This window comes from Lissotriton vulgaris, chromosome 3_1 (genome assembly GCF_964263255.1).
Source record: "Lissotriton vulgaris chromosome 3_1, aLisVul1.2, whole genome shotgun sequence".
In the NCBI taxonomy this organism is placed as follows: Eukaryota; Metazoa; Chordata; class Amphibia; order Caudata; family Salamandridae; genus Lissotriton; species Lissotriton vulgaris.
This window is the reverse complement of record NC_141689.1, coordinates 1,745,281,762-1,745,308,473: the sequence shown is the minus strand read 5'-3', so window position 1 is coordinate 1,745,308,473 and position 26,712 is coordinate 1,745,281,762. Positions and strand designations below refer to the sequence as shown.

At 40.8% G+C, this 26,712-nt stretch overlaps 1 protein-coding gene across 1 annotated transcript in view; it reads left to right on the top strand.

Annotated features, from left to right (window-relative positions):
- Positions 1–26,712, top strand: part of LOC147728397 (la-related protein 1B-like) — a 435,404-nt gene that overhangs the window by 330,662 nt on the left and 78,030 nt on the right. The window contains exon 10 of the mRNA XM_086963792.1: positions 14,263–14,372. Within this exon, the coding sequence (XP_086819918.1) occupies positions 14,263–14,372 (110 nt within the window). The remainder of the gene's footprint in view (positions 1–14,262; positions 14,373–26,712) is intronic.

Below are 26,712 nucleotides of genomic sequence, written 5' to 3'. Positions count from 1 at the left end.
TGAACAGATGAGTCATCAAATTGGATTCTGATTATTGGAATACATAATTATGAAGATAATGATGTATTCCTGTCTGACAGAGGACCCTCTCCCAGGTGAATGTAGAAAACACATGAGCCTTCATTATGAGCGCCTGGTATTAATTCCCGTTATTTTCTTGCCTTGGAATACCAATCCAATCCTGGTCATTTCAGGGGCAGAGAAGTGGGAGAATTTCTGAGCTTTTTCGGGAATAACATGTATAAATCAGACATGCTGGGTTGATTTCCACATGCTTTTCCTTGCATTTAATTTAGAGACTTCTCTGATTGCAAAGGGTGAAATCTCCAGGTGAAACACCACGGAGATGGGGTGTTGCTTCTATGACATAATATTGATATAACTATCATCAACATACACAAATAGTGTCAGAAAAAATGTAGGAATACAAATATAGCCATGTTATACATAAACCAATAAACCACAGATATTGACTATCAAAAATCACCATAAAACATCTCTCAAATATCTAAGTATCGAAAAGAAAACTATAGAAATGTGATCTATCAATGAATAATAGAAAAAAGTTACTGTTTACCGTATAAAGTGAAAGACAAATTCAAACTGATAAACCAATACCCAATATAATTATACTTAAAAACAGTTAGGAATAGAAACAGTTTTCCAATTAAAAGTAGTATAGAAAGGAAATAAAATGATCAATTAACTCCTGCAGAGGAAGCCACCCCTGCTGGGAAGCGCCACTCTGCCCAACTGAAACTAAACCTGAAAGGCTGTAACACACTCCGAAATGAAGCTCATCCATTTTTAAAGTAAGTACCGATTTAGATCCTAACCTAAATGTAACTACAAAATATTTAAATAATTTAATACTCACACAAATATATAGCAACAATATGCATCTTACATCTCCAAAACGCAGGCACAAAGGCCATCGAAAAATAACACCAAACAATGCATATAGAAATGCAAGCCAAGAAGAAAAACACAATTAGAAGAAAGGTAAAGAAAGGTAAATAAAATGTAAACATAGCAAAAAAAATAAACCTTAACCATTAAAACTATTAAATAACAAAACTTTTTTACTTTAGTAAGAAACATTAACCCCTCTGCCGTGGGGCTAACTCTCTCGCAACGCAGGGGGTGGAGGGCCGCGCGGCACCACGTTGCTTGTGACGAGCTTGGCTCGTCATGCCGCATGGTGGCGCTGTGCTCATGATGAGCTGAACTCATCGTGACCTCGCCCGTTTAATGGAACGCCCAGCACAGCAGGGGAATTGTCCCCGCATGGGCGTTCCACGGCAGTCATGACGAGCTCAGCCCGTCACGAGCACAGCACCACTGTGCCTCATGATGAGCTGAGCTCGTCATGAGCGCCCAAGGGGTTAAAACTAGTAAAATGGAACAATATAAAATAGCCAACAATAGCTTAAATATTTCTCTTTCTCAACAGTATACTAAAACAAAAATACGAAAAGAAGAAAAAGAAAATCTCTTCAAATAAAACAGAGCCGACCTATCTGAAAACAAGAAGTAATGCCAAAAATATCGATACATAACATAAAACATATTGTAACAATTTTTAAACAATATATAACTGACATAACAATAACAAATATGTTAATAATTGTTTAACCCAGAAGTATATTGCCAGAAACTGAAAAATACATCAACTTAAAAAGGGTAAGCTACAATTTAGTTATAGAAAAAAATCTATTGTAGGGAAAGGACACACTGGAAATGCACTAAATATTATCCCAATACTTGCAAGGTCAGAATCACTATTAAAGAACATATTGCTGAATGTCTAAGGGAGGCAATCACTTTCCCAAACATCATTGAAATTCAAGTTAGGAACATCCTATAGGACACGCTAACAAAAGCTCTCAGTAACTATACTAAAACTAAAATTTCCCACTGGGCAACTCCATGCTAAAGAAAACCTTAAAAGACTAACAGCTAGCACAAGCCATCATTAGTAAAATACCAAAAAGCACTCAGAACATATGAAAAAATACATATCTCCCTAAATTTTAAAATAATACATACTAAACAAGTTTGTTAAATAGGAATGGAAATAACAAAAAAAATCATTATCTTTGCAACTAACATTAGTTTGCTAATTCTAACAGTACAACACATTTAGGGGCTTATTACGAGTCTGGCGGTTAACGGACTAGCACAGCAGTGGCTGTCTTCCAACTGTATGATTAGGACCAAGGCAGTCGGGCCGCCCTGGGACCACTGCAACCGCCCTGTTGGTGACCAGTGGTCTTGAGACTGCTATATGCCAAGCATATTACGAGTTTTCTCACCTCCACAGTTTTCATGTTTCTGCGACCGCCATGAAAAGTGTGGTAGTGAGCATACAAAGGGGGGTCTTACAGGACTCCCTGGTGCCTCATGCCATGTGGATTCACACGGGGGGGCACAACATATTTCAAAACTGTAGTTCAACAGATAAACCATACTTCATAAATCAATCTCTTAATACAAAAGTCACAAATATATATAATTAATATAAAATGAAAACAAACACTAAAAAAGCACAAATACCAAAAAATAATGAAACAGTTCATATTTATTACAAATAAAAATGTAAAACACAGATATGATTTTCCTAACACAATTTCCTTTCTAAACCTGCAACCAGCTCCTAAAACAATTAAAATGGAAAAAAAGACACAACAAAATTACATAAGCATACTCAATAAATAACTAAAAGCATAAAATATATGATATTGCACAAAAAAGATATTTAAAAACATGATATTAAATACATCATTATTTAAAAATCTGTAAAAAAACAAATATTAGGAAACTAAATAACATCAATAACATGTATCACAATGATCATGCTACCTGTTCCTCATAATCTATTTCTCACCCCAATGAAGATCAAATGTCATTGATGCTACCAGTGACTTAAATAACACCAAGACAGGATTCAACTTTTCCTCACTCTAGGGATTTTGCACAAAAAGCTAAATATATGCTCCTTAGTATACAAAAGAACTTAACAAGAAAAAAACAATTCCTCTAGAAATCTTCTAGATATATAAAAACCAAAGTATGTTTGTCTTTCTGTTTGTCCTTTATGCATTGCTACACAATTCATCTGATCACCATGAAACTTTGGGAAGTTGTTGAGTACACTCCCGCGAAGGTTTCTGTCAAAAGATTTTTTTAAAAATCGGCCCCCCAGGGCCCTCATAATCGTTCGAATACTGAAATAGACAGCAAATTTGCGAGCATCGTCGACAGTTATGACCCCCAAACAGAAATAGATTGGTCAATCTACATCAGAAGCACAAAAGAAAAAGGCATTATGAGCTTCAGAAACAGACGAGCACGGGAAGCAAGATTAGAAGCTGTTCGAATACAAACTACTCAAGCCTGTAATTCTCAAACGAACGATCAACAAGAATCAAGATTGGAAGCCGATCGAGTATGCACTGCTCAAGCCCGTTCTTCTAAAACAAACAAGCAACGAGAATCAAGATTGGAAGCAGATCAATTACGCACTGCTCAAGCTCGCTCAAATGAAACAGGAGAGCAACCATAATCAAGATTAGAAAACGATCAATTACGCACTGCTCAAGCCCGCTCGAATGAAACAGGAGAGCAACCAGAATAAAGATTGGAAGTCAATCGAGGACGCACTGCTCAAGCCACACTTAGAAATGTTTTCAAATATAAAATGAATAAGTTTCAATAACAATGACCCAATGTAAACTTAATGTTATCATAACGAGTTTCCTTGAATTTCCTTTCTTCTGAGATCGCAGCAACGCGCGACGGGTAAGCTAATAATCTATAAAAACAAAAATACAGGCCTTTTCCATCTAGGCCCCCCAGGATTGGGAACAACTTCCCAGTATCCATCAAGACCTTATCAGCACTGCTCCAAATTAGGAAGGATTTGAATATGCACTCCTTAAAAGACTAATACATCACAGTGCATTAACCGTCCACAAGCCATCTATGTCTCCTATTACTTGTTGACTTTTTCATGGCCTTTGACAATGTACAGTATTCTGCTGAGTGTTTGGTAGATTCGCTCTATAGAAATACCACATACATACATATGACTTTTGACTGGTAGCAGGGGGACACTAACACTGAGACCGTGACACAAGGAGAATGACATGTAAACACTGAGATAGGAAATAAGGCATTGATCTGACAGTGGGACACTAACATAGACATTAGGCACTAAAATGGACACTGCCAAGGGTTACTGCCACAGTCAGCCTGGCTGGGTAGATGACACTGACACAAAAACAGTGAAATAAACATGGCAATGACACGTTAGAACTAATATGGGGACATTGTCACTGGTTCACTGACACAGTGTCACGGGTAGATGCGAAAATAGAAACACTCATAATGATACCGGAACACTGACAGGGTAAGTAAACATGATCCGTGGATACTGACACTAACACTAGACTATGCCATATGCCAAGGACACCAACATAGAAGCACTGACACTGGGCCCCTGGCCTTAGGGGACCAACAGTGACACACGGCCAGGGCCACAGACACTGGAGCGCTAACACTCATACATTAATACTGATTTGGGGCCAGTGACACAGGAATGCTGATACTGGCACAAGGGCGCTGATAGGGATATTTTGACTCAGGAACAAAGAGATATTGATCCTGGACCTGAAACACTAGATGGAACATTGGGGAGTCCATTGCTACACTCAGACACAGATACAAGGATAAACTAACCCTGGGATGATTAAACTTACACAGCAACAGTGATATTAGAATGGTGATGGGGCACAATGACACTGATATTGAGATGAGGGATACTGATACTGGGGCATTGCCATTTTGACACTGATATGGGAACACTGACAGATGGACATTGTGGCTGACAATGACAATAAGGGACTGACTCTGAGACAATTCTGGTGAATACAGGGACACAAGGTCACTGACACGGCCACTGAAACCCAAAGTCACTGATATTGGGACCAGTGGGCACCGGAATAGAAATGCTTGAAGGCACAGATGAGGCCAGGGAGATGGATGGCGAGACCACGGACACTTTTATCATGGACATACGAGCAAACAAGTCAGTCGTCCAAAACCAACAATAATATTTTTTAACACCCTCATCACCACCAGGACATAACATTGGTAAATGCTGCTCAACATCAACACTTCCTAACCTTTATTCTTGAGACGATAAGCAACCTATCACCTTCCACACACAAAGACCCCAAACCCTGCCTGGGCAACTGTACGTACCTATAATGCATCTTTTGAGTGTCCAGCACAGAGAGAAGCCACATGCTTTCTCCTGTCACAGTGCAGACAAGTACATTCCATCAGGTTAGACTTGCTGACTTGCTGCATGTAGAGAAAAGGGGTCTTCTTTCCCTCAGTGGTTAAGAGTTCTTCATCATTTTAACGTGCACTGCCTGCCAGTCCATTTATAAGCACTGTGCAAGCAGCACCAGAGAGAGAAAGAGGCCAATGCAAAGTGTGAATCTGAACCCACAATGTTTCTTTGCTCCTCGCCATGAGTGGGTTGGAGTCCAAGCAGTACTTCATTTGTAAAATAAATAAATCAACCAATCAATCAATCAATTAATAAATAAGTACAAGGGCCACCAGTATTTCATAGGTGCCCATCACTGGCACTATCGAATGCTGGGGTTGCTGAATACCAATACTGCCTAACTCACATTCCATCTCCTGCCTCTTTCTTCCACACTTCCGGTCTCTTCTTCTTACAGTTATATGATCTTTTTCATCCCCGCTTTCCCTGTTTTTTTTATCTTTCTCTCTCACCTTCTTTTTCCCTTTTCTGCCATTCTCTCTGGTTTTGTCTGGGTCAAGGTCTGATGGTTAAAAAAAACAGTTTGGGTCCCCGTAAGTGAGTGACATATCTATAACCTGCAACCACCTACATAAATTAGGTCTCCAAGGCTGTGGAATGATGGCTGTGTGGCTGCCTGACTAGTTTTTGTTCCCTTGACCACTAGATGGGTGCCCATCACCACACTCACACTCTATGTAGAGCCAGTGTTCCCCCAGTACCCAATAACTATCTTGTCTGCTTGCCCAACTAATTGTTTCAGCGAGATCTCAACAGCAGTTAGTTAGGTAAAAGTGCTGACTGGCTGTGGGACCATTCCTTTTATATTCACTATGTCAGCGTACTCATAACTATGTGCCAATATGTTTAGAATGACCTTTAAAAACTATTCAATTATTACAAATGGTTGTTAGTATAATGTACCTAGAAATGCATAATTTGCCACATATTTCGCCAAAGTTGATTTTAAAGGCAAAGGCCAGCTCCTTGTGTACTTGCATGTATGTTCTTTCCTTTTCATTGAAACACACTTCCTAGCTTACTATGCTTTAAAAGGCATATTTTCCAACTAATTATCACAAATAGTTTTAAAGATACTTAAGAAAATACCACAAATCATATTGTGCCCTTTCAAATGGATCTATAGTGTGTCATTTTTAAAAGATGTTGGGTGGGGGGGGACCCCAGCACAATAAAGTGACCTCGTTGCTGTAGCTGTTGCTTGGGGCCATGCTGCGAAAACACCCCAGTCTACAGGCCTGTGCAAGCCTTTATTAGTACATTTATGGGCTGCAACAATTCCGTTCAATTTATTTGACTGCAAACCAAATTTAAGATGCAGTAGCAACATTGGCGTTCTGTCTTAAGACGTATGACTCCGTTTTCCATGGTTTAGCTGAATTACACTGACTCTCCATGACAAAACAGAATCTTCTCAATTCTATGCATTGGCCAGAGAGCCACAAGGCCATTTGTTTTTTCCTACGGTGATCCTGTAAATATGTTCCCACATGTCCCTTTTGATTCATGCCTGCCCTTTTTTCTGCAGTTGTCTGAAATTTGCCATGTCAAAGCTGGTGGTCACTCACATCCACTGCATTGAATCAACAACCCCTGTCTATCAGGAGTGAGTTAAATAATCTAACATTCATAAAACGTAGGGCCCGCTTACGAGTCTGGTGGCTTTGCGAACACCAGACTTGCTAAGGCAGTCCAGCGTCTGCCTTATTATAACTGTTAAAGTCGTACGGGGTCAGTGGCGCAGGAGCCGCGCCAAAATTGTAATCGGGCCATTAGTTATTTACCTGTCCACTTGCTTTGGCTCTTAACTGTTTCACCATTTCACTGGTCTTGGTTGTCCATAGGTGAATTTTCTTGTAGCTGATACCTCCTTTAGTGTATGGATACCACTTGAGTAACTCTGTAAATTATATAATTAAATAGGGTGACCGTCCTAGCCTTTATAAATCTAAGTGGGGTCAGTGAGAATACTGGAGGACATCCCATATATGCTCAGCATTGTTAAAATTGGGCATTATTTACTCCAGGAACTCATAAATTAGCGATGAGGGTGCAACAGAGAAAGGGGGTGAAGTCATGGGAGGAGCTGGAAAAGCAGTCTAAGAGTCAACATACTTGTTTTTTAAACAGCTGCAAAGAAATGTCAACAAGGACTTAAGTGACAGTAAATCTGTTCTACATAAAATTGTGGTAACCAGGTCTGCAACACTAGGCACTCTACAATGAGTATACGGAATGTGGTAATGAAAGCGTATTATACTCGGTGCTCAAGGACAAGGGTCGGTTACCATACAACCCAAATCAGCTCCTCAACAGAGGGGCAAGTAATGTTCACTGAATAATCCAAGCACTCAAATAAAACAAAATATCCATCAATGTCCACTAGGGTAGATAAGTAGTAAGTCCACTCTAATCCATGCAGTCAATGATTAGACAATCCCAGCAAATCTTCACATCAGATCCCAAAAGCTTCCAACAATAATGGAGTTGTGCATCCATAATGGAAAAATCAGCCAACACATGTTTCATCATTAGGTACTTTTTCCATAGAAGGACAATTCTGTCAATGTGGATGCTCTTTCAGAATACACATGTATATATATATACATATACTTCTAAAGACTTATCATTTACTCCTCAGGTGTTAGATACTATATGTGAAGGCTTCTGTCTTTCCTATACTCTTTGTTTACGTGGGTTTGATTGTTTTAATCTATTGGATTTTCAGCCCTGATGAAGTCATGGTGCTAATGATGAAACACTTGTTGGAAGCTTTTTCGTTGTATGTATTGAAGTTGACATCTGATGTGAAGTTCTGCTGTATTGTCTACCCATTGACTCATACATGGATTAAAGTGGACTTACTACTTATCTACCCTGTTTAGACTTTGATGAATATTGTGTACTATTTGAGTGCTTTGATTATTCGGTAAATCAGTTCTAGATTATTTAATTGGTCACAAAGAGGCTACATTTTAAAGTATCTTACAGGTTTAAGACACCTGCTGCAGAGATCATTGTGTGCCCAGCAATTTAACAATGATTATAATAATGGTAAGACAACTCTAGTAGTTAACACAGATCTGGGAGAGATCTGTGTTTTGTCCAGTCACAGTTTTCTCTCTTAATGTAGCATAGAGGGTGAATGTGCCTACCCCAAAGCACATTGTGTAACATGCAGATCACAAATTTGTTTTTTAGATAGGTATGTGGGCTACTCCTTTTAACCCTGAGATAATTTTGTTACTTTCATTTCATGAGTTGAAAGCGTTCTAATATAGCACAGTTCTCTATTTACCAGCATCAATGAGCTGCTTACAAACTGTAAGTCGTGGTTTTAGCTCCTTTTTTCTCAATCTGTTTTTATTCTTATAGCCTTATAGCCCGCCGTAGAGGGCTATACCGGCTATTAAAGGCCCTCTCCAGCGTTAAAGGCCCCGAGCCGAAGGATAGGGCCTTTAACAATGGAGAGGGACTTTAATAGTGGTATAGCCATCTACGAAGGGCTATAAGGCTATTAGAACATTCTGTCACTAGAGGACAGAATGTTCCAACAAAACAAATAAAGCCTTTTGGAAGCGTGAGGGGATTGGAATCCCCTCAGGCTCCCTGAAGCCTTTGTTCACAGCCAGAGCTGTGAACAAAGGAACATTGGAATGTTGGAGCTCCAGGCTCATACCAGCCATTATAAGCCCAGAGCACTCCATTGTTTTCAATGGAGCTCCCAACATTCCAATGTTCTAATAGATCATAAAGAAGGGTTCCTTAGGGAAATAATAAAGTCTTATTAGTAAGGATGAAATGTGAAACCTACAACATATAGTTCAGTTTAGTTCAGTTCAAAAGTCTTTGTTTGGTTTGAGATAAACCGAAAAAGCACATATATAAAATACAGTTAAAAAAATGAAATTGTTTTTATAAGATTAAAATAACAGCCAGTATACAATATATCCCAAAGACTTTAATACAATGAAAGGGTAAAGTGACTGTGCATTAAAAACAATCCATTCAAATCTTTTCCTCACCTTTTGGTGAAAATACAAAATATGTATGCTATAAAACAATATAGATGCTAATTAATAAATAGAACCAGCCAATTTTCACTAAAAGGTATACTCGAAAGGTGTGAACAATTATTTCCTAACAATTCTGTTGCTGAGTACAGATATCAAGAATCTATAGATGGTTTGACACACCTCGTCACTCTGGAGCAGCTGCAAATACTCCAGTGCTTCTTTACATTTCTGAATCTTTAAATATCTCAACTGTGGTCTTGATATATATTTGCACTGTCCTGCATACAGCTCACAAAAGAGTCACAGGTAAAGTTGTGATTGAGACACTGTTGAGTTGCACAGGCACAGAGACATATCTTTTTTAGTATACACATTTGAAGGATAGGACAACAGGAAATGGTCCGTTCCAAGCCCAAATCTAATCAGATAGCACCTTTTCTTAGGAGGTGCCCTAAGCAGATATGTCTCAATGAGTGTAATAGTGCACAATTGAAGATTTAGCTCAACCAACTTCTTCTTCAAGTCAGCCTGCCATCTCTTCTCCACGTTGAGCTTTAATAGCTTACCTTTCACTGTAGCTTTTTCTAGCAGATTGGTGCATAGTGAGAAATCGAACAGGTCCATCCTGCTGATTGCTCGCAAGTCTTCTCTAATATGCCTGAGCCATCTAATTTTGTCGACCCCGCAAATTTAAAGCAATCAGCAATCCCTGTTTGTGACAAGCATTCCTCTGGCCTAGACCAGATTGATAGCCATACAGAGTAGGGGCCATCCCCGATGACTGGAAACACGCCGAGGTCAACCCCCTCCTGAAGAAACCCTCTGCGGACCTCAACGACCTCAAAAACTACAGACCCATCTCCCTGCTCCTGTTCCCAGTGAAAGTCATCGAGAAAGCCATCAAGTCAACTCGCCACATTCATCGAAGAGCACAACATTCTTGACTCCTACCAATCTAGCTTCAGAAGAAAACACATTACGGAACCGCCCCCTCTCCGCAACAGACGACATCCACACCCTTCTGGACAAATGAGAAACATGGCCCTCATCCTCCTCGACCTCTCAGCGGCGTTCAACACAGTATCTCACTGCACCCTAATACGCAGACTCCACAATGCAGGAATCCAGGATAAGGCCCTCGACTGGATCCGCTCCTTCCTCTCCAGCAGGACGCAACAGGTCAGACTCCCCCTTTCCTCTCAGACCCTACACCTACCACCTGCGGAGTCCCCCAGGGCTCCTTCCTCAGCCCGACCCTCTTCAAGGTCTACATGGCTCCGCTTGCCCCAATTGTCAGAACCTACGTACTCAACATTGTATCGTACGCAGACGACACCCAACTCATCCTCTCCCTATCCAGCGAACCCAACACCACCAGACACAACTTTCGAGAAGGCATGGAAGCCGTCGCCAAATGGATGAAAAACAGCTGCCTACAACTAAACACCAACAAAACAGAAGTACTCATCATGGGCCCTAACCCCGACACCTGGAGCGACACCTGGTGGCCCCCGCCCTCAGAAACCTGCTAGCCCCCACGGACCACGCACGCAACCTGGGAATCATCCTGGACTCCGAGCTCAAAATGGACTGCCAGACCAACTCCTTCTCGTCTTCCTGCTTCCACACCCTCCGCCACCTGCGTAAGACCTTCAAATGGATCCCCCTCGGACACAGAAAGACCATCACTCATGCCCTGGTCACCAGCAGACTCGACTATGGCAACGCACTCTATGCCGGAATAAAGAAAAACCTCAATGGCAAGCTACAGAACATCCAGAACGCCGACGCAAGACTGATCCTCAGCCAGCTAAAACACTGCCACATCTCCCAGCACCTGTGCACACTTCACTGGCTCCCCATCGAGGCAAGAATCACCTTCAAGATACTCACCCACACACACAAGGCCCTTCTTGGCACTGGACCAGCATACCTGAACAGCCGACTCAATTTCCACGCACCCCAAAGGACCCTATGATCAGCCCACCTCTTCTATGCCGTGGTCCCCCACAGCAGGAAGACCAGATCGGGAGGCCACTCCTTCTCCTTCCTCGCGGCCAAAGCCTGGAACGTCCTTTCGCTCCACCTCAGACAGACAACATCGCTACCCATCTTCGCAAGAGACCCCCACCTTGATGGAATGGATCCTGCAACCCAAACGCCTTGAGACCCTCACGGGTGAGTAGTCGCACTTAACAAACTCCTGATTGATTGATCCTCAACAGATGCCCCTGATAATGTAGACTAATTCTTCATGTGCAATTGTGGAGGGAACACTATTGGGAAGTGACAATAGTCTATGCAGCAATCTGTTTTCACTAGTGTGTAATTGGGAATGATCAGTATAACCCCAAACCCTGTACTGTAGGAGGAAATCTGAATAGATCTGTTTTTATGAACTGTCGTAGCAGTGTCCAGAGATATAGACGCTAGTTTAGCATTGAATTTGCATAGGGAAGCTGTGTCTTAATTAAATTAAGTTACTCTCACGGTCCTCAAGTACACCTACACCATATAAGTTATAACCCTCATTGTTTTATGTAACATTTTCTGTGCCTTTATTTACAAACGTATGATTTACTGTGCCTCAATGTGTAATGTTAAGTGCCTGACATCATAAACTGGGATGAATAGAGCTATAAAAGAATTAAAAAGAAATAGTAGATGTAATTTCCATCAATATTTGTGTAATTATTCATACAGATACATTTGGCATTATTATAGTGCAAGCACATCTCTTACATAGATAGATAAATAAAATGTAAAACGTGCCTCCAAATTATAGTTTCTCTTAAATACTTGTAACGTGAGAACAGGATGTACGCCTTTGCTTTCTTCCATTGCTGTGGTGTATAGGTCTTAGGCTCCATCCAATAATAAATTCAAACAAAACGAAGGGTGATGGCCCTTTAAATGGGTCTTTTGTTTTGGGCCCAGCTGGGAGTGTAAATAACAAAGCCTCTCTGGTGCCTGCACTTCGCTCCTTCGAATCGAATGCAGACAACGCTCAGGCGTTGCTAAGAAAGTGTCCTGGCGTCGGAAAATGGCAAAAAGCCAAATGTAGCATGTTTCCTGAATCGACTCAGCCGGATCACAGATCCGGCCAGCAATAGCTGCTGAAGAAACCAGGATCCGGAGCGCTCCCTCTACTTTCCAGCAGGGATGCTCAGAGATAAACGGTGGACCCTGTCTTGGATTAAGGGTAACACGGGTTCCAGAAACGATGCGAGGAAGGAATTGCAACGCTTCGGGCCAAATGCTGTTTCCGCTCCTGGGGACCACTGCCCAGCCACTTTAAAAGAAAAATCTTTTTTCTGACATGTTGCAGTTAATATGCTTTGCCGTTAGGTGGCACCCTAACACCTAATAAAAGCACTGTCACAGATGGCCTCTGAGACAACATTAATGGTCAAATACTGCGGCTGCTCTATCTGGGCTCAAATGTACTATCCCGTCACGCCTCAAAGGTCTGTACAAATTGCTACCCGTAAATGACAGCAGAAAGGGACAAGTAGAACAAGCACACACGCTACGTTTTCACGTACGTTTCTGGTGGCAATGACCGCTCATCACTTGAGCCTGTTTAGTGATCTTGTCTGCCTTTGGATATAGTTCATCAGGATATAAGATGGAGTAGCATTTTAAACATATTTTGCTAACTGTTAATACTGCACTAACTCTTTTTGCACTGATTTCGTTTGCCTTATTTTGGGACTTACATGCTTTTGTCCTTAAACTAAGAGCTTGCCAACCTTAATATCTTCTTCGAATGTTTTTGGGAAGGCAGTTTGTTAATTTACTGTCTCCTCGTCCCCTCTTATAATTCTAACTTCTTCCGTAAATGTTATTAAAATCGGTATTTTTTTCGCTGATGGATTTAAAGCAGCATCTAACTGTGCCTGCAATAACTTTACCTCTAGTCGTATTCATTTTTCCCGACCTTTCTGTCATAAAACAGCCAATAATGATATTAATAACTATGATTAGCCTGAATTGCCTCATGGACAATACCTGCATACTTGGACAATACCCACCTGTGCTTTACAAATCTAAGATGAGAAGGCAAACTTGAACATATAGTTAGCATAATTTAGCAATGCCATGAATCTGACCATGCCCTAAGGATTACTGAGTGATGTGGCAAATCGAAACATTGGCTAGTTGTAAGATATTGTGGGCATGTGTATTCATTCTTGAGATATGGGGTGTTATGGGGACAATGTTGTGTAATTTTTGCACATATCACATTTTGTTGATACTTGGAATTTTTCTAACACTTTCACTAAATATATCTAAGGTCACAGTGCATATTTCCTTGTTCTCACTCGCCTATTCATTCAGCCATTCATCCACGGTTTCATGCATTTACATCTTCAACCATTTATACATACACTCACTGATTCATCCATCCATACATCCATCCATTCACTCATCTGTTAAATATTCATTCACTCAGCCACTCACTTATTTAACCATACATGCAGTCACACCTTTATCCAAGTATTAATTTTTTCTCACATTCACCAACTCACCCATCCTCACAACCACAGGCACAGACGGAGAGTCTGTGCCTGTACCATTGAAGAATGATTTGTAAAATAGTCAGACCTATTGTCTTTGCCTATACTAGTTTATGGACAGTGGGAAAGATTAACATATTATTTTTATGTAACTGTGACTTACTTCAAACTTTGTTGTCAATGACTCATTTTCAGGAGCATGTTACACTTAATCATGGAGATAAACTTTGTGAATTGAGCTCTATTGCTACCACTTCACTATTGTCCCTATGAAAAAGAAACTAAAATGCTGTTGTGTTTCCTTTGAGAAGTTAATGTTCACAGATATAGCTCATGCCTGAAACCCACATGCCCTTTTCCATTGCAGATATGGATTGGAATGCCTGTTCAGATTTTACAGCTACGGTTTAGAAAAGAAATTCAAGCTGGACATTTTCAAGGATTTCCAAGAAGAGACAGTAAAAGACTATGAAGCTGGTAAGTAACGCTGGGCCTCATTTATGAGGCTGTGCGTCACTTTTACACCGCCGGTGCATCACTTTTGTGACACACTCCAGCAATGCGTCACTTTTGCGCTTACAGATACGTCAGAAATACTGACGTATCTGTAACTCCTTGCGACATGATGCTTCATACATTAAATATGACGCATCAGGAATGTCGCAAGGAGTGCGCACTGAGAAGTGACACATCGCTGCTTTCACGCAGCGATGCGTCATTTCTCATAAATGAGGCCCCCTGAGTTTAGACATTTGTGACTAGACGTGATGTGCGGGCCATTCTGTATTATTTATGTTTTTATTTGTTTGTTATGAACTAAAATATCAAACACGGACATCTGTGTTGAGTTTTATGAGAACGTTATTACATACAAATGGCTAATAAAAAACCTTACTACTAGAATTCAGCAGTTTGAGAAATAAGATTGATTGAAAGATTGCATGCATCTTCTAGAAATAACTGTTATTTATCTTTTATTACAAAAGGTTATGGTATCAATATAATTCCATTTTAAATGAATTAGCTTGTTATTTAGCTGTCAATGATAGAGCAAAAGGGTTACAGGGGTGGCCAAACCTGGTCAACTGCTTACTAAATATGTAAATATTAAACATGACATAATTACAATTCAATTCATCAGAAAAGATGGTGACTCGGGCCCACATGCATCAATATCGGCTTTTGCGATTTCTAAATTGCGAAAAATAGCGATTCGCAATTTATAAATCGCAAAAGCCTATGCATGATTATTTTTTCATTTTTTATGCAATTCGGTAAAAATTGCTATTTTTACCGAATCGCATAAAAAATGCGAATTTCAAATTGCGAATTCGCAATTCCCATTCATTCCTATGGGCCAAAATGCCCATAGGAATGAATGGGAATTGCGAATTCGCAATTTGAAATCGCATTTCATCAATCCATTTCAAGGGTGGAGAGGGGGGTCTAAATGACCCCCCCCTGCACCCATGAAATGTACTTTTCAGTAGAAGTTACATGCACACATGTCCTAAGGACATGTGTGTCTGTAACTTAACAGTTTAAAAAATGCATTTTTGTGCATTTTTAAACAATTTCGCAAATTACCACGAGGTTGAACTTCGTGGTAATTTGCACTTCCAATTTGAAAAATCGCACATTTTTTGGAAATGATGCATAGCATTTAAGAAATCGCAAAATTGCGATTTCTTATATGCTATCGCAATTTTAGAAATCGCAAAAAAGTTGCGATTTCTAAAATAGCATGATGCATCCCAAACAGCACTTTTGGAATCGCAAACGGCCGATTTTAAGGAATCGCACCGTTTGCGACTCCAAAAATGCTTGATGCATGTGGGCCTCGGTCACTTCTACTGGCTTTCAGAACTTCTATTCATATTATTCATAGCCATGTGTCCCATTTCCCTAAGCTAAGTTATCTCTCCAGTATAACTTACAAGTTGATTAAGATTTGGGAATTATTTGAAGTGATTTTTACTGCCGCTTGCCTATGTTGGTATTGGTGGGAATAGAGCTGAGACTGGGGGATGAGGTAAGACTTTTCTTGCAATGGTTGATAGCAGCATATTCCGTATTTGCAAGGCAAACACGTGAAGAATGCCCTTTTAAAAAGAAGCTAACTCTGATGCTCTGGTGATTAGGTCTGACAAATGCAGTGGGTTGTCTAATTTGATATCTGAGTCTCTGATACAAGAGAGCGGGGGAGGCAAAGGCCCCAGTGCATCTGGCCAAAAGAGCAAATCTCAAAAGGGTGAAGAATCAGAGAGGCGAACAAATCGGTGCAGGAATAGAGAGGTGCTCAATTTCAGCATTTTCCTCATTTAATTTTCACTGATTGCCATTCAACCAATAGAACACATTAGTAAGACACTCATGCAATTCAGCAGCAGAACTTTGCCCATCACAGAATATACAGGCGATAATCTGAGTGCCACCTGTAGCTTTTATGAGTCACTTTGTGACTTCGAATAAAGCTTATGTTGATGATGTTGAGTGCCACCTGTGTTTAGGAACAAGACACAGACCTCAATAACACAGGTCAGTGGGGACGTAAGAGGAGGGAATGTTTCTTCAATGGTGGCAAGACAAAGCCTGTTTCAAAGGTTCGGGAACTCTTCCAGACCTCAGCAAAGCATTCACAAGGGTCCAGGCCCAGTCTGGATCCCACAAGGAGAGGTGTTATGCAGACTTGGAGCACTGGGTCAGCTGGGGACCCCGCAGCCTTACCGGAGAGACACAAAGATGAAAGTTGATGGCATCTATAGTCAAAAATTGACAAAACAAGCTATAAGATTTCTTCTATCAATGGAGGGTTAAACTGAGAAATGACTTGTTAAGTCCTGTAGCTCATCTGTAGTTGAAAAAATAACAATTGACCTATTAGGTGCATTAGAAATCTTATTGGAGTAGAATTTCAGCTTAGTTTTCCTAATCTTGTAGGTATAGTACAGATTCTGTCTTTTCTCTTTGCCAGCAGAACCGTGCTTACAACACTGACATTCAGTTGCTCTTAATGACAGTTTAAGAGCTGCTAATTTGTATGAAAACCATTTTTTCTCACACCTTTTCTTTTCTTAGCCTCGCTGATCGGGGGCAAGAGTATTGGCAGGTAAACATGCTGCGCTGTAGTAGGAAGCAAGCGCCGCAGCAGGGCCAATAAAGGACTGAGACTAAGAACATTTGGGAACTCCCTCCAGCTGACACTCACACGAAACTGAGTTCCATCTCCTAATCTTGGTATCGGGGAGGCGCAGGTGTTGTGTTTTTAAGGACTTACCAAACTTGCAGTAGAACAGGATGCCTCAGTGACGTGACTAAGGTCAAATAAAACAGAACATTGCTAGGACAGGCAGAGGAATCAGCACGAATAATAGCAAAGATATGACCTATGGAATAAGTGGTAAACCAAAAAAAGCAAACAACTCCTTAAACGTCTTGGTTAATGGCAAATTCTGCGATTCAAAATAGATATTTAACTCTCCCAATAAAACGCTTTGGGAGCGACTAGACAAGACCTCGGCTAAAGCAGCCACCAAGGGATCCGGAGCTTCAGTGCCTGTAGAAGGCAGTGGATAACTGTCCAAAAGTTACACTCAAAGTTGAAAATGTTATCCAAAAAAATCTCCAAAATAGATTACCAGTGGAAGTCTAATTTAGTGCATTTAAAGAGGAGTTTGATGAAAAAAAGGTCGCACCCTCGCTCCATTTCATGGGATCAACCAATCAATCAATCAGGGCTTTTAAAGCGCGCTACTCACCCATGAGGGTAAGTAAGTAAGTGAAGGGGTTATAAAGCGTGTGCATGCTGAGACGTCTTGGGGCTTGAGGGAGCAAGAGTGTGCAGAAGCCAAGAGGTGCTTGCTCACTATTGGGAAGGGAAAAGCCAGGTTTTATCCTGCCTCCTAAACTTTGACCTTGATCATAAAAGCCTAATATAGAGTGGAAGTTCATTCCAGAGCTTAGATGCCAGAAAAGGGAGACATCTGCTTCCCCATCTGGCCTTCCTAACTCTAGGGACGTGGGCCAGAGCTTTATTGGCAGATCTTAACAGCCAGCGGGGGGCATGCCATTGGAATTATTTGCGGTAGTGGTTAGCCTCCCCCCCCCCCATATAGGGCCCTATGAACTAGGCATAGTGACTTAAACTCAGTTCGCTGCTTCACTAGAAGCCAATGCAGATTTCTAATGGCACCAGAAATATGACTATATTTTGGAGTGTTTAGCAGGGTAGTACAGCCGCATTCTGTAGGAATTGAAGCTTAGACAGCTGGTGTTAGTCAACGCCTAGGTACAGGGGGTTACAACAGTCTAGGCGGGAGAGAATAAGAGCCATCACATCCGTTTTCCTCAACTCTATAGGCAGGAAAGGTAGGATTTTATGTAGCTTTTTTAGAAGGAAGTAACAGGCTGACATCAACTGATTGATCTGTCCTGAGAAGTAGAGGTGGGCATCACATAAAAACACAAGGTTTCTCACTTGGGTGGAAGGGACAGTACAGACTCCAGCCACTGCCGGTTATCATGATTGAGTCCAGATAGGAGGACCATTTCAGAAATCCATGACCTCGGTCTTATTAGTGTTTAATTTTAGGTAGTTCTTATGCATCCATTTCATGATGTGGCCAAGACAGCAGTGGAATCTGTCTGCCACTGAATCTGCCATTGATGAAATGGAGATAATAATTTGTGTATCATCAGCATGCAATACTAGTGACAAGCCACGGTCCCTGATCAGTTTTGCCAATGGGGTTAAATAAATCTTAAACAACATTGGAGAGAGTGCTGGTCATTGTGGCAGTGCCCCAGGAAGATAACATTTGCCTGATTTTAGGGTGTCCCAGCACACCTTCTGTTCTCTAGCTTAGAGGAAAGAGGTGAGAAGGGTGAGAGCGGTATCTCCAATTCCTACTGCCTCTAGCTGTCGCGTAAGTACAGAGTTCTTAACTGTATCGAACGCGGCTAATAGGTCAAGTAGCATCAGGATAGCTCTGCCACCCCAGTCAATTTGTCACTGCATTTCCTCAGTAGCCATGATTAATACAGACTCCATAGAGTACCCTGATAGTAAGCCATGTTGAGTTGAGTCTAAGAGGTTGTTAGTATTCCGTGAGCTCTAAGTTGGTGGATTTTTCCAGGACATTGGCTGCTAGGGGCAGACAGGAGATCAGGCGGTAGTTTGTTACTTCGAGAGGATCAAGGGAGAATTTCTTTAAGATGAGTCAGATACAAGCTTTCTTCCAGGAGGTCTGGAAGACACCAGTATTAATAACATTATTCAGGAGAGGGGCAAGTAGAACACTGACTTTGTTCAAGACACCATGAATGATGTCCGGCGGGCATGAGTCGTTTCAGAGCCAGACTGATCGCAAGTAATAGGTCATTTACAATGTTGATTGTCAAGGGTGAGAAGCTGCTCAGGTAGCAGGTGATAGATGTCAAGGGGATATGGCCTGAGGGGAGGGAAAGCCATAGCTCTGGCTTTCTAATTCCTGAAATATTATTTGAACCTTTGACTGGAAGAAAGTGGCATTTTATCACAGAGCACTTGATCGGGGGCTAAAAACATTACCCTGTTGGAGTTTGCATTGACGATCTTGAAGAGTTCTCTAGTGGAATTTTTGGCCCCCTCTATTTTGCTAGTGTAGAAGTTCTTTTTGGACCTGCTGATGGCTGCTTTATAGTCAGTTAGTGATTGGTTATAATTCTTTTTGGCCTTCGTACTGTAGTCCACCCTCCATACGCGTTCTAAGCGTCTGCATGTGGATTTTAATGTTTTCAACTCAAGTTTGTACCATGGGGCGGTGGGTTTATTTCTATGTTGTTTGACAATTCTTTCTGGAGCCAATTGATTAATGGCTGACCTAATCCAGTTATCATAACCTTTGGCCGCCATGTTGGAATATGCAGCTAAGGTGGGCATATTGTTGTCCAGCAGGTCTGTTAGCACCTCAGACCTGATGTTCCTCCAGGACCGTACTTTGGTCTGAGGCGGGGGTGATAACGGCGGGTCATTGTTGTGCCCATCGGATAGGTTGAAAAAAATTGCCCTATGGCCGGTTCACTTAGCGCTATTTTACTTATCGCTAGATCTCCTATTAAACACAAATATGAATTAGAATGTGTGCTCCAAACTGCGAATCCCAATGTAGTGTTTCTCATGGAAACATGGGCGACTGCCTCGTCTGAACAGGATTGAGTGATAGCGTTACCAATGCGCTAATCGCTTGCCAGCCTGCCCAGATCAGGGCAAATGGGTGGTGGGATTGCTATTATCTATAGGTCCGAGTTTAAAATAGCTTTTGAGCCTGTTCTGTTGCCAAGAGCAGAAGCCATGACATTCAACATCAAAATCAGGAATGTGTTAGCCTTTCCTGGGCTGCTCCTCTACACACTGCCTGGACCCAAATACCCCTTTTCTTGAGCCTTACAGTCCTTTTTGGAATCATGGCTAGACTCTCACACGTTCACCATATTAGGGGACTTCAACTTGTATCTAGAACTTGGGGATGATGCTTGTACCTCTGTGCTGATAGACATCCTCGAAGCCTTTGTTCTTACCTATATAGTCTCAGAATCAACTTCCAAGGCACTTCATACATTGGATGGAATTTTCTTGATTAACCCTTTTATTAGTATTAATATAATTCTGACATTTACTTGGACCGACCAAGTGCTGGGAGGGGGGAAGGGGCAGCTCCGGATCAGCTGAAGAGCCAGGTTATGAAGGTGTGCAGGGTAGGGGAGCATCTGGTGTTGACTGGGAGCTAATTCCAGGCCATGGCTGCGATGTAGGAGAGGGCTCTTCCGTCTGCTCTGGTTCTGGGGATGTGCAGAATCTCTCCTAGGGCAAGGTCGGCGGAGCAGACTCTTTCGTTGAAGTATTTTGGTCTGATGTTGTGGATGGTGGACTTAAAATACTGAATAATTATTTATAGAATAATATCTGTAAAAACATGCAGGATATGTCTGTAAACCAAGTTTTGATAATGCCAACGACATTCAGATTATAGTTCGAACTAAGCATTTTAATCGCCTGGGTGTCGATATTAGCCAAACACTCATTGATCAAGAAGCCATAAAGAAGCTTTTTAGCCCCAGAAAGCTCGCTGAGGGAGGAAATGCAACTATAGATCTTTCCACAAAAATATTATTTTCAACTAAAGCAGCCTTAGTATTGTCATTTATATTGTGAAGTGGAGAAAAAAAGATTTAATAATGTGAAACAATCTATACAGCCCACTTTACTCCATATATCTTATATGTCTATATAGGTTTTTTTAACCTGCCTTCTTCCATTGGAGAATAGTAGGAAGACAGGAGCCGGAGCCAAGATGGATACCTCAAACGTCCACACCGAACAGAGAAGGAATGGCCTTTGAGCATCTACACACTTGTTCGCTAAATCTTCGGACCACACTACTTCTGCTAAACCCCAAATGTTCCCCCTGAGGTTAACAAATCAGAGATAAAACCGACTTTAAAAATAATACAGTACAGCAGTATAAAAAAACGAACTCTTTCCCAAGCAGTAAATAGGAAAAATAGTTAAAGTGTCTTGTGCTGTGCAAATAAACAAGTAGTAAGTAGCCGGATGCACTGCAGGTTGGGTTTTATATGCGTCTTCTTCCATTCAGGAAAGTAAAAAGTGTAGAGTACAAACGAACAATGCTGCTGCAAAAGTCGTCTCCAAACGGAAAATAAGAAATGACAGCTGAGCATCAACATGCTGGTCAGCTCAATCCACAGATCAAACTACTTCTCAAAAAGCTCTAGACGTCCCTCCAGAGATCAACAAATCCAAGATAAAATAGACTTTAAAAACAAATTAGTACAGCAGTAATAAAGATAACTGTTTGCCAAACAGTTAGGGGCATGTGTATGAAGCTCATTTCCCATTCGCAAATGGACCAATTTGCAGAATCGGACCATTTGTGAATGGGAAAAAGCCTTCTGGGATGTATAATCCCAAAAGGCCCTCTCAAATTAGGAAATCTCAAAATTTGCGATTCCTTATTTTGCAAAAGCATTTAAGGAATCGCAAATTGAGATTCCTTAAATGCGATATAAAAAGCACCCAAGTTGTGCGATTTCTCCTTAAGAAATCGCAAATTAACATAAATTTCAGGTTGGTGGTAATTAGCAATTTCTTTGAAAAATTCACTTTTTTGCATTTTTCAATGTGGCACACATACATGCCCTTAGGGCACACATGCACATTTCAGGGGTGCAACAGGGTGTCCTTTTGACACCCTGGCACCCTTGAAATTGCATTCTCAATTTGCGATTCTCTAATTGAGAATCGCAAATTGAGAATGTCTTTCCAATCATTTCTATGGGCCTCCTAGCCCATAGGAATGAATGGGAAGGTATTCCTTATTTGCGAATCTCAATTTGCGATTCGCAAATAAGGAATATGTGGAATTCACAAAATTATTTGCAAATCCTACATACATTGCATTTTGCGATTCTCAAATTGCGATTCCCTAAAAATCTCAATTTGAGAATCGCAAAACGCGTTTTTCATACATATGGCCCTAGATCAGAACAATAGTTGAAGTGGCTTGTGTAGTGTGAAGAAATATCTGGTAATTAGAGTGGCCAAGCGGCGGTTAGGGTTTTATATTTGCCTTCTTCCATTCGGGAATAGTAAAAAGACGAGAGAGCCATACAAGATGGCCACTGCAAAAGGAATAATTTGTTGAATCTATGCTTATATTTATTCAGAGGAGGGCACCCCCCCAACTCATGGTCTACGGCTAAAATTGTGATATTTCCTAAGAAAAATAAACCTCCCGACCAGATGGGATCTTATCGCCCCATCACCTTAATAAATGTAGATTCTAAAATCTACTCCAAACTACTTGCTAATCGTATCTCGTTAATAATTCTAAAGTTCAGCACGGCTTTATCCCTGGGAGAGACACCACCGACCATACACGGAGAGTAATTAGCTTGTTTGACTACACCCAGATGGCAGGAGACCCGATGGCACTTATCTTACTTGATGCCGAGAAAGCATTTGATCGAGTCTCCTGGGCATTCTTGTGGCAGGCAATGTCCAGGGTCGGCTTCAATCATACATTTATACAGGCAATACAAAAACTTTACATTAATCCTCAGGCGATGGTGATGGTTAATGGAGAAATTCAAAAGTATTAAAAATTTCTAGAGGAAAACGGCAGGGATGCCCCTGCTCCCCGCTGTTGTTCGCTCTTTATATTGATCCCTTTATTAGGAGACTACAAAATAATAGCACTATAACTCCCATCCGGACAAATGAATACTCAACAAAAATTCTCGCCTATGCAGACGATATTGCCATTGTCACCGCCAACCCAAATTTGGCTATGCCAATTATTGAACAAGAGGCACTAATATTTGGCACTATCTCAGGATACGCTCTGAATCGAGGGAAAACCCAAATAATTATTAACAACAAATGTCTTATGACAGACTCCCGTATAACAAATTCAGCTACCTACTTAGGGGTTACAATAACTTCAGAATTAGAGAATCTAGTCGACCTGAACCTTAAACCTATATCAAACAAAATTCAAAAAGATCTTCGCCGCATCAATAATTTACATCTTTCTTTGATAGGACGGATAAATGCCCTAAAAATGGCCTACTTTCCAAAACTTTTGTATTTATTTAGAGCGATTAATCTGGAAATCGCAGATCAATGGTTTAAAATAATGGAACGTATTTTTACGGATTTTATTTGGTCATATACTCAGCCTCGCCGCGCCTATAAACTCCTCACACTTCCCAAAGAAAGAGGAGGGCTAAGTCTCCCAAACCTCAGGTTATATTACTGGACAACAGTTTTGCTATACAATCATGAGCTTTTTCTTCTTGATGGAACAGGGATATCTCTGGATAAAGACGCACCGACTATTGAATGAATGAATGAATGAATGAATGAATAAATGAATGAATGAACGAATGAATGAATGAAATGAAATTTATAAATGCGCTACTAAGCCCGAAGGCATCAAGGCGCCTAACCAAAAAAGGAATCATAAAAGGCAAATCCAGAGCTAAGGGTAGGCTTTGGCAAATAGCCACGTCTTGAGCGCCTTCCTAAAAGCTTGCATTGAGGGTAGGGTTTCAATCTCAGCCGGCAGAGTGTTCCACAGCTTTGGAGCCAGACTCGAAAAGGCTCTCCCCCCCCCCCACTTGGCTCTACGAACACGGGGGACTGATAGCAGGGATTTATTAGCGGAGCGCAAAGTTCTGGAGGGGGTATAAGAAACCAACAGGTCCCTTAGGGCTCCTGATCTGGTTGTAGCCAAAGCCCCATAGATCAAACACAGGGACTATTCATCAAATAATATTAGATGACAGAAGTATCGGCTATCTTTGGAGATATCTCTTTGATAGCTATCATAAAAAAGTTAAATTAAAAACACTCATAGCCGTGTTCAGAGTTTGGAAATCTGTGAGGAAAATGATAGGTTTGGGACGATTATCTTTTTATACACCAATACAAACTAACCCCCTCTTACCAGACATATTTAAAGATTCCTATATTGATAGATGGATCATAGCTGGACTTACTTATATAGGTTGCTTCTCCGCAGAAGGGATATATTCTTTCGAATTTTTGAAAGACACATATCATCTTGAATGGAGAGATTTTTTTAAATATCTCCAAATTAGAGATTTTCTATTACGAAGAGCGAGGAGTGAAGACATTATGCCTAAAAACATCATAGCTGAAACTCTTAACCATTATCAGGAAAAAATACGGATTGGGGGGTTTTACCAATTATTACTTACACACTTACCTGATGATAGGCAGAAGATCATTCAGAAAAGGCAAAAAAAGTTTATAATTTCAACAGATGAATTTGAGTATGTAAATGAGCTATCACAAACTGTACTCATGTCAACCAAATTACAAACACAATTTTATAAAATATGCTTCTTCATGTACCATACTCCAGATAGAATTGCCAAATGGGGTAATGGGAGAGGAACATGCTGCTTTCGTTGCAACTTACAAGATGTGGATTGCATACATATCTTTTCATCTTGTCCCGCTTTAACTTTTCTCAAATCAAAAATTTAACATTTCCTCTCATCAATCCTTAAAACTGTGGTCAATCTATCTGATCAAACAGCTCTATTAGGCTTAGCAAAATGTACTAATCTGAACACGGGTCATGAACTGATTTTTATTTCGATGGCAGTATTAAGAATTTGTATAGCATCGGCTTGGCTAGATCCTATCGCTCCCTCATATCAACAGTGGTTTTCAAGATTGTTAGCAATTTTTAATTTAGAAATGGCAATATATAAAACTAAAGGTAGGAAACGTAGAATAAAAGGTTTAAAAATTTGGTCTCTTCTAATGGAATGGTCTGAACTTTAGACACTCATTTAACAATAACATGGTTAAAACTGCTTAGTTGAAATGTATACCCATCTACCCTAATGTTTATCTGTATCTCGTTGATTCATGTGTTAATTTAAATATTTAATCTCATGTATTATTAATTTCTATAAGTTCTTGAAATTCTTTTTGTTCTACACTTAATCTGCCCGATCAGTGGGGAGGGGGGTGGGGGTTGTCTTGTGTGTTGTATCGTCTTTTCATTGTACAAAATCCAATAAAAAAGAGTTAAAAAAAAAAGAAATAAATGGCAACTCAGCAGCTACACGTTGGTCCGCCAAATCCACAGACCAAAATACTTCTCATAAACACCCAAAGTACCCCTAAGGTCAACAAATTCAAGACAAAACAGGCTTTAAAAAAATATATATTTATCAAGTTTTCCAACAGAAAACAAAGAGCAACTCAATAGGAGGCAGGAGAACAAAATAAATACAGGGGCATCAGAAATGTCACAAAGAGAGCATCAGCATATACAACATCAATAACCAGAATACATTATATTCAGCAAAGTGTATATCCACACGTACAGAAGAGGATCGAGCAGTATCAGTTACATTTGGAATAGCAAGAGGAGGAAATGAAAAGGGATCCGGAGAGCCAGAGTATGAGCAAGTGTAGTCCACAGTGACAGTATTGCACCATAACGAATGTCTGTAAACCCCTGAAAGCCACATGGGGGTGTAAATGAAGCGATAAATGTTTGTGCACATGTGCCTATGTAATCCAACAGGATGCAGCCCAGGTACAATGCACTCATTTGATCTCCTCAGGATAAAGCAATAAATAAGTCCGCGATGGCTGCCATATATTTTAGGGTCTAGAAGTAGGCGGTTGTAGTGTAGCATACGTGTTACTAGTAGTGTCACAATACATTAAGTCCTGAATCCAAGCTTTAACTTTTGGAACAGGGGATCCCCCCTAGAGTAAATAACATGTACCGAGGGGATGCAGTGGAAAGTCTAAAATAAAGGGGACAGTGGCATCTGTCAGTGGAAAAATCTCAGATGTATTCCAGTTTATGGCGAGTCCAGAAAAAACCATAAAGCGCACGATTTCTCATAGTAAAGGAGGGAGATTAGTTTCGGGGTCCTGAACAAATAGCATCACATCATCAGCATAAAGCAAAGCCAACAGAGTTCCATGATGAAATCGAAATCCGCGCTATAGATGTCGCTCCTGGAGATGTCACACAAGGGGGTCCATGTCAATGATAAACAAAAGGGGCGATAGAGGGCACCCTTGCCTGGTACCACAAGAAAGTGCTAATTGATCAGTTAGGTACCCATGAGCTGGGCCAACAGATTCACGTACAGGAGGACAATAAGATAGGAAAAGCCTTTGAGAACTCCCAATTTCCATAATGTGGCACATAAAAAGGACAATTCCAGTGAGTCAAACACTTTTTAAGCGTCTACC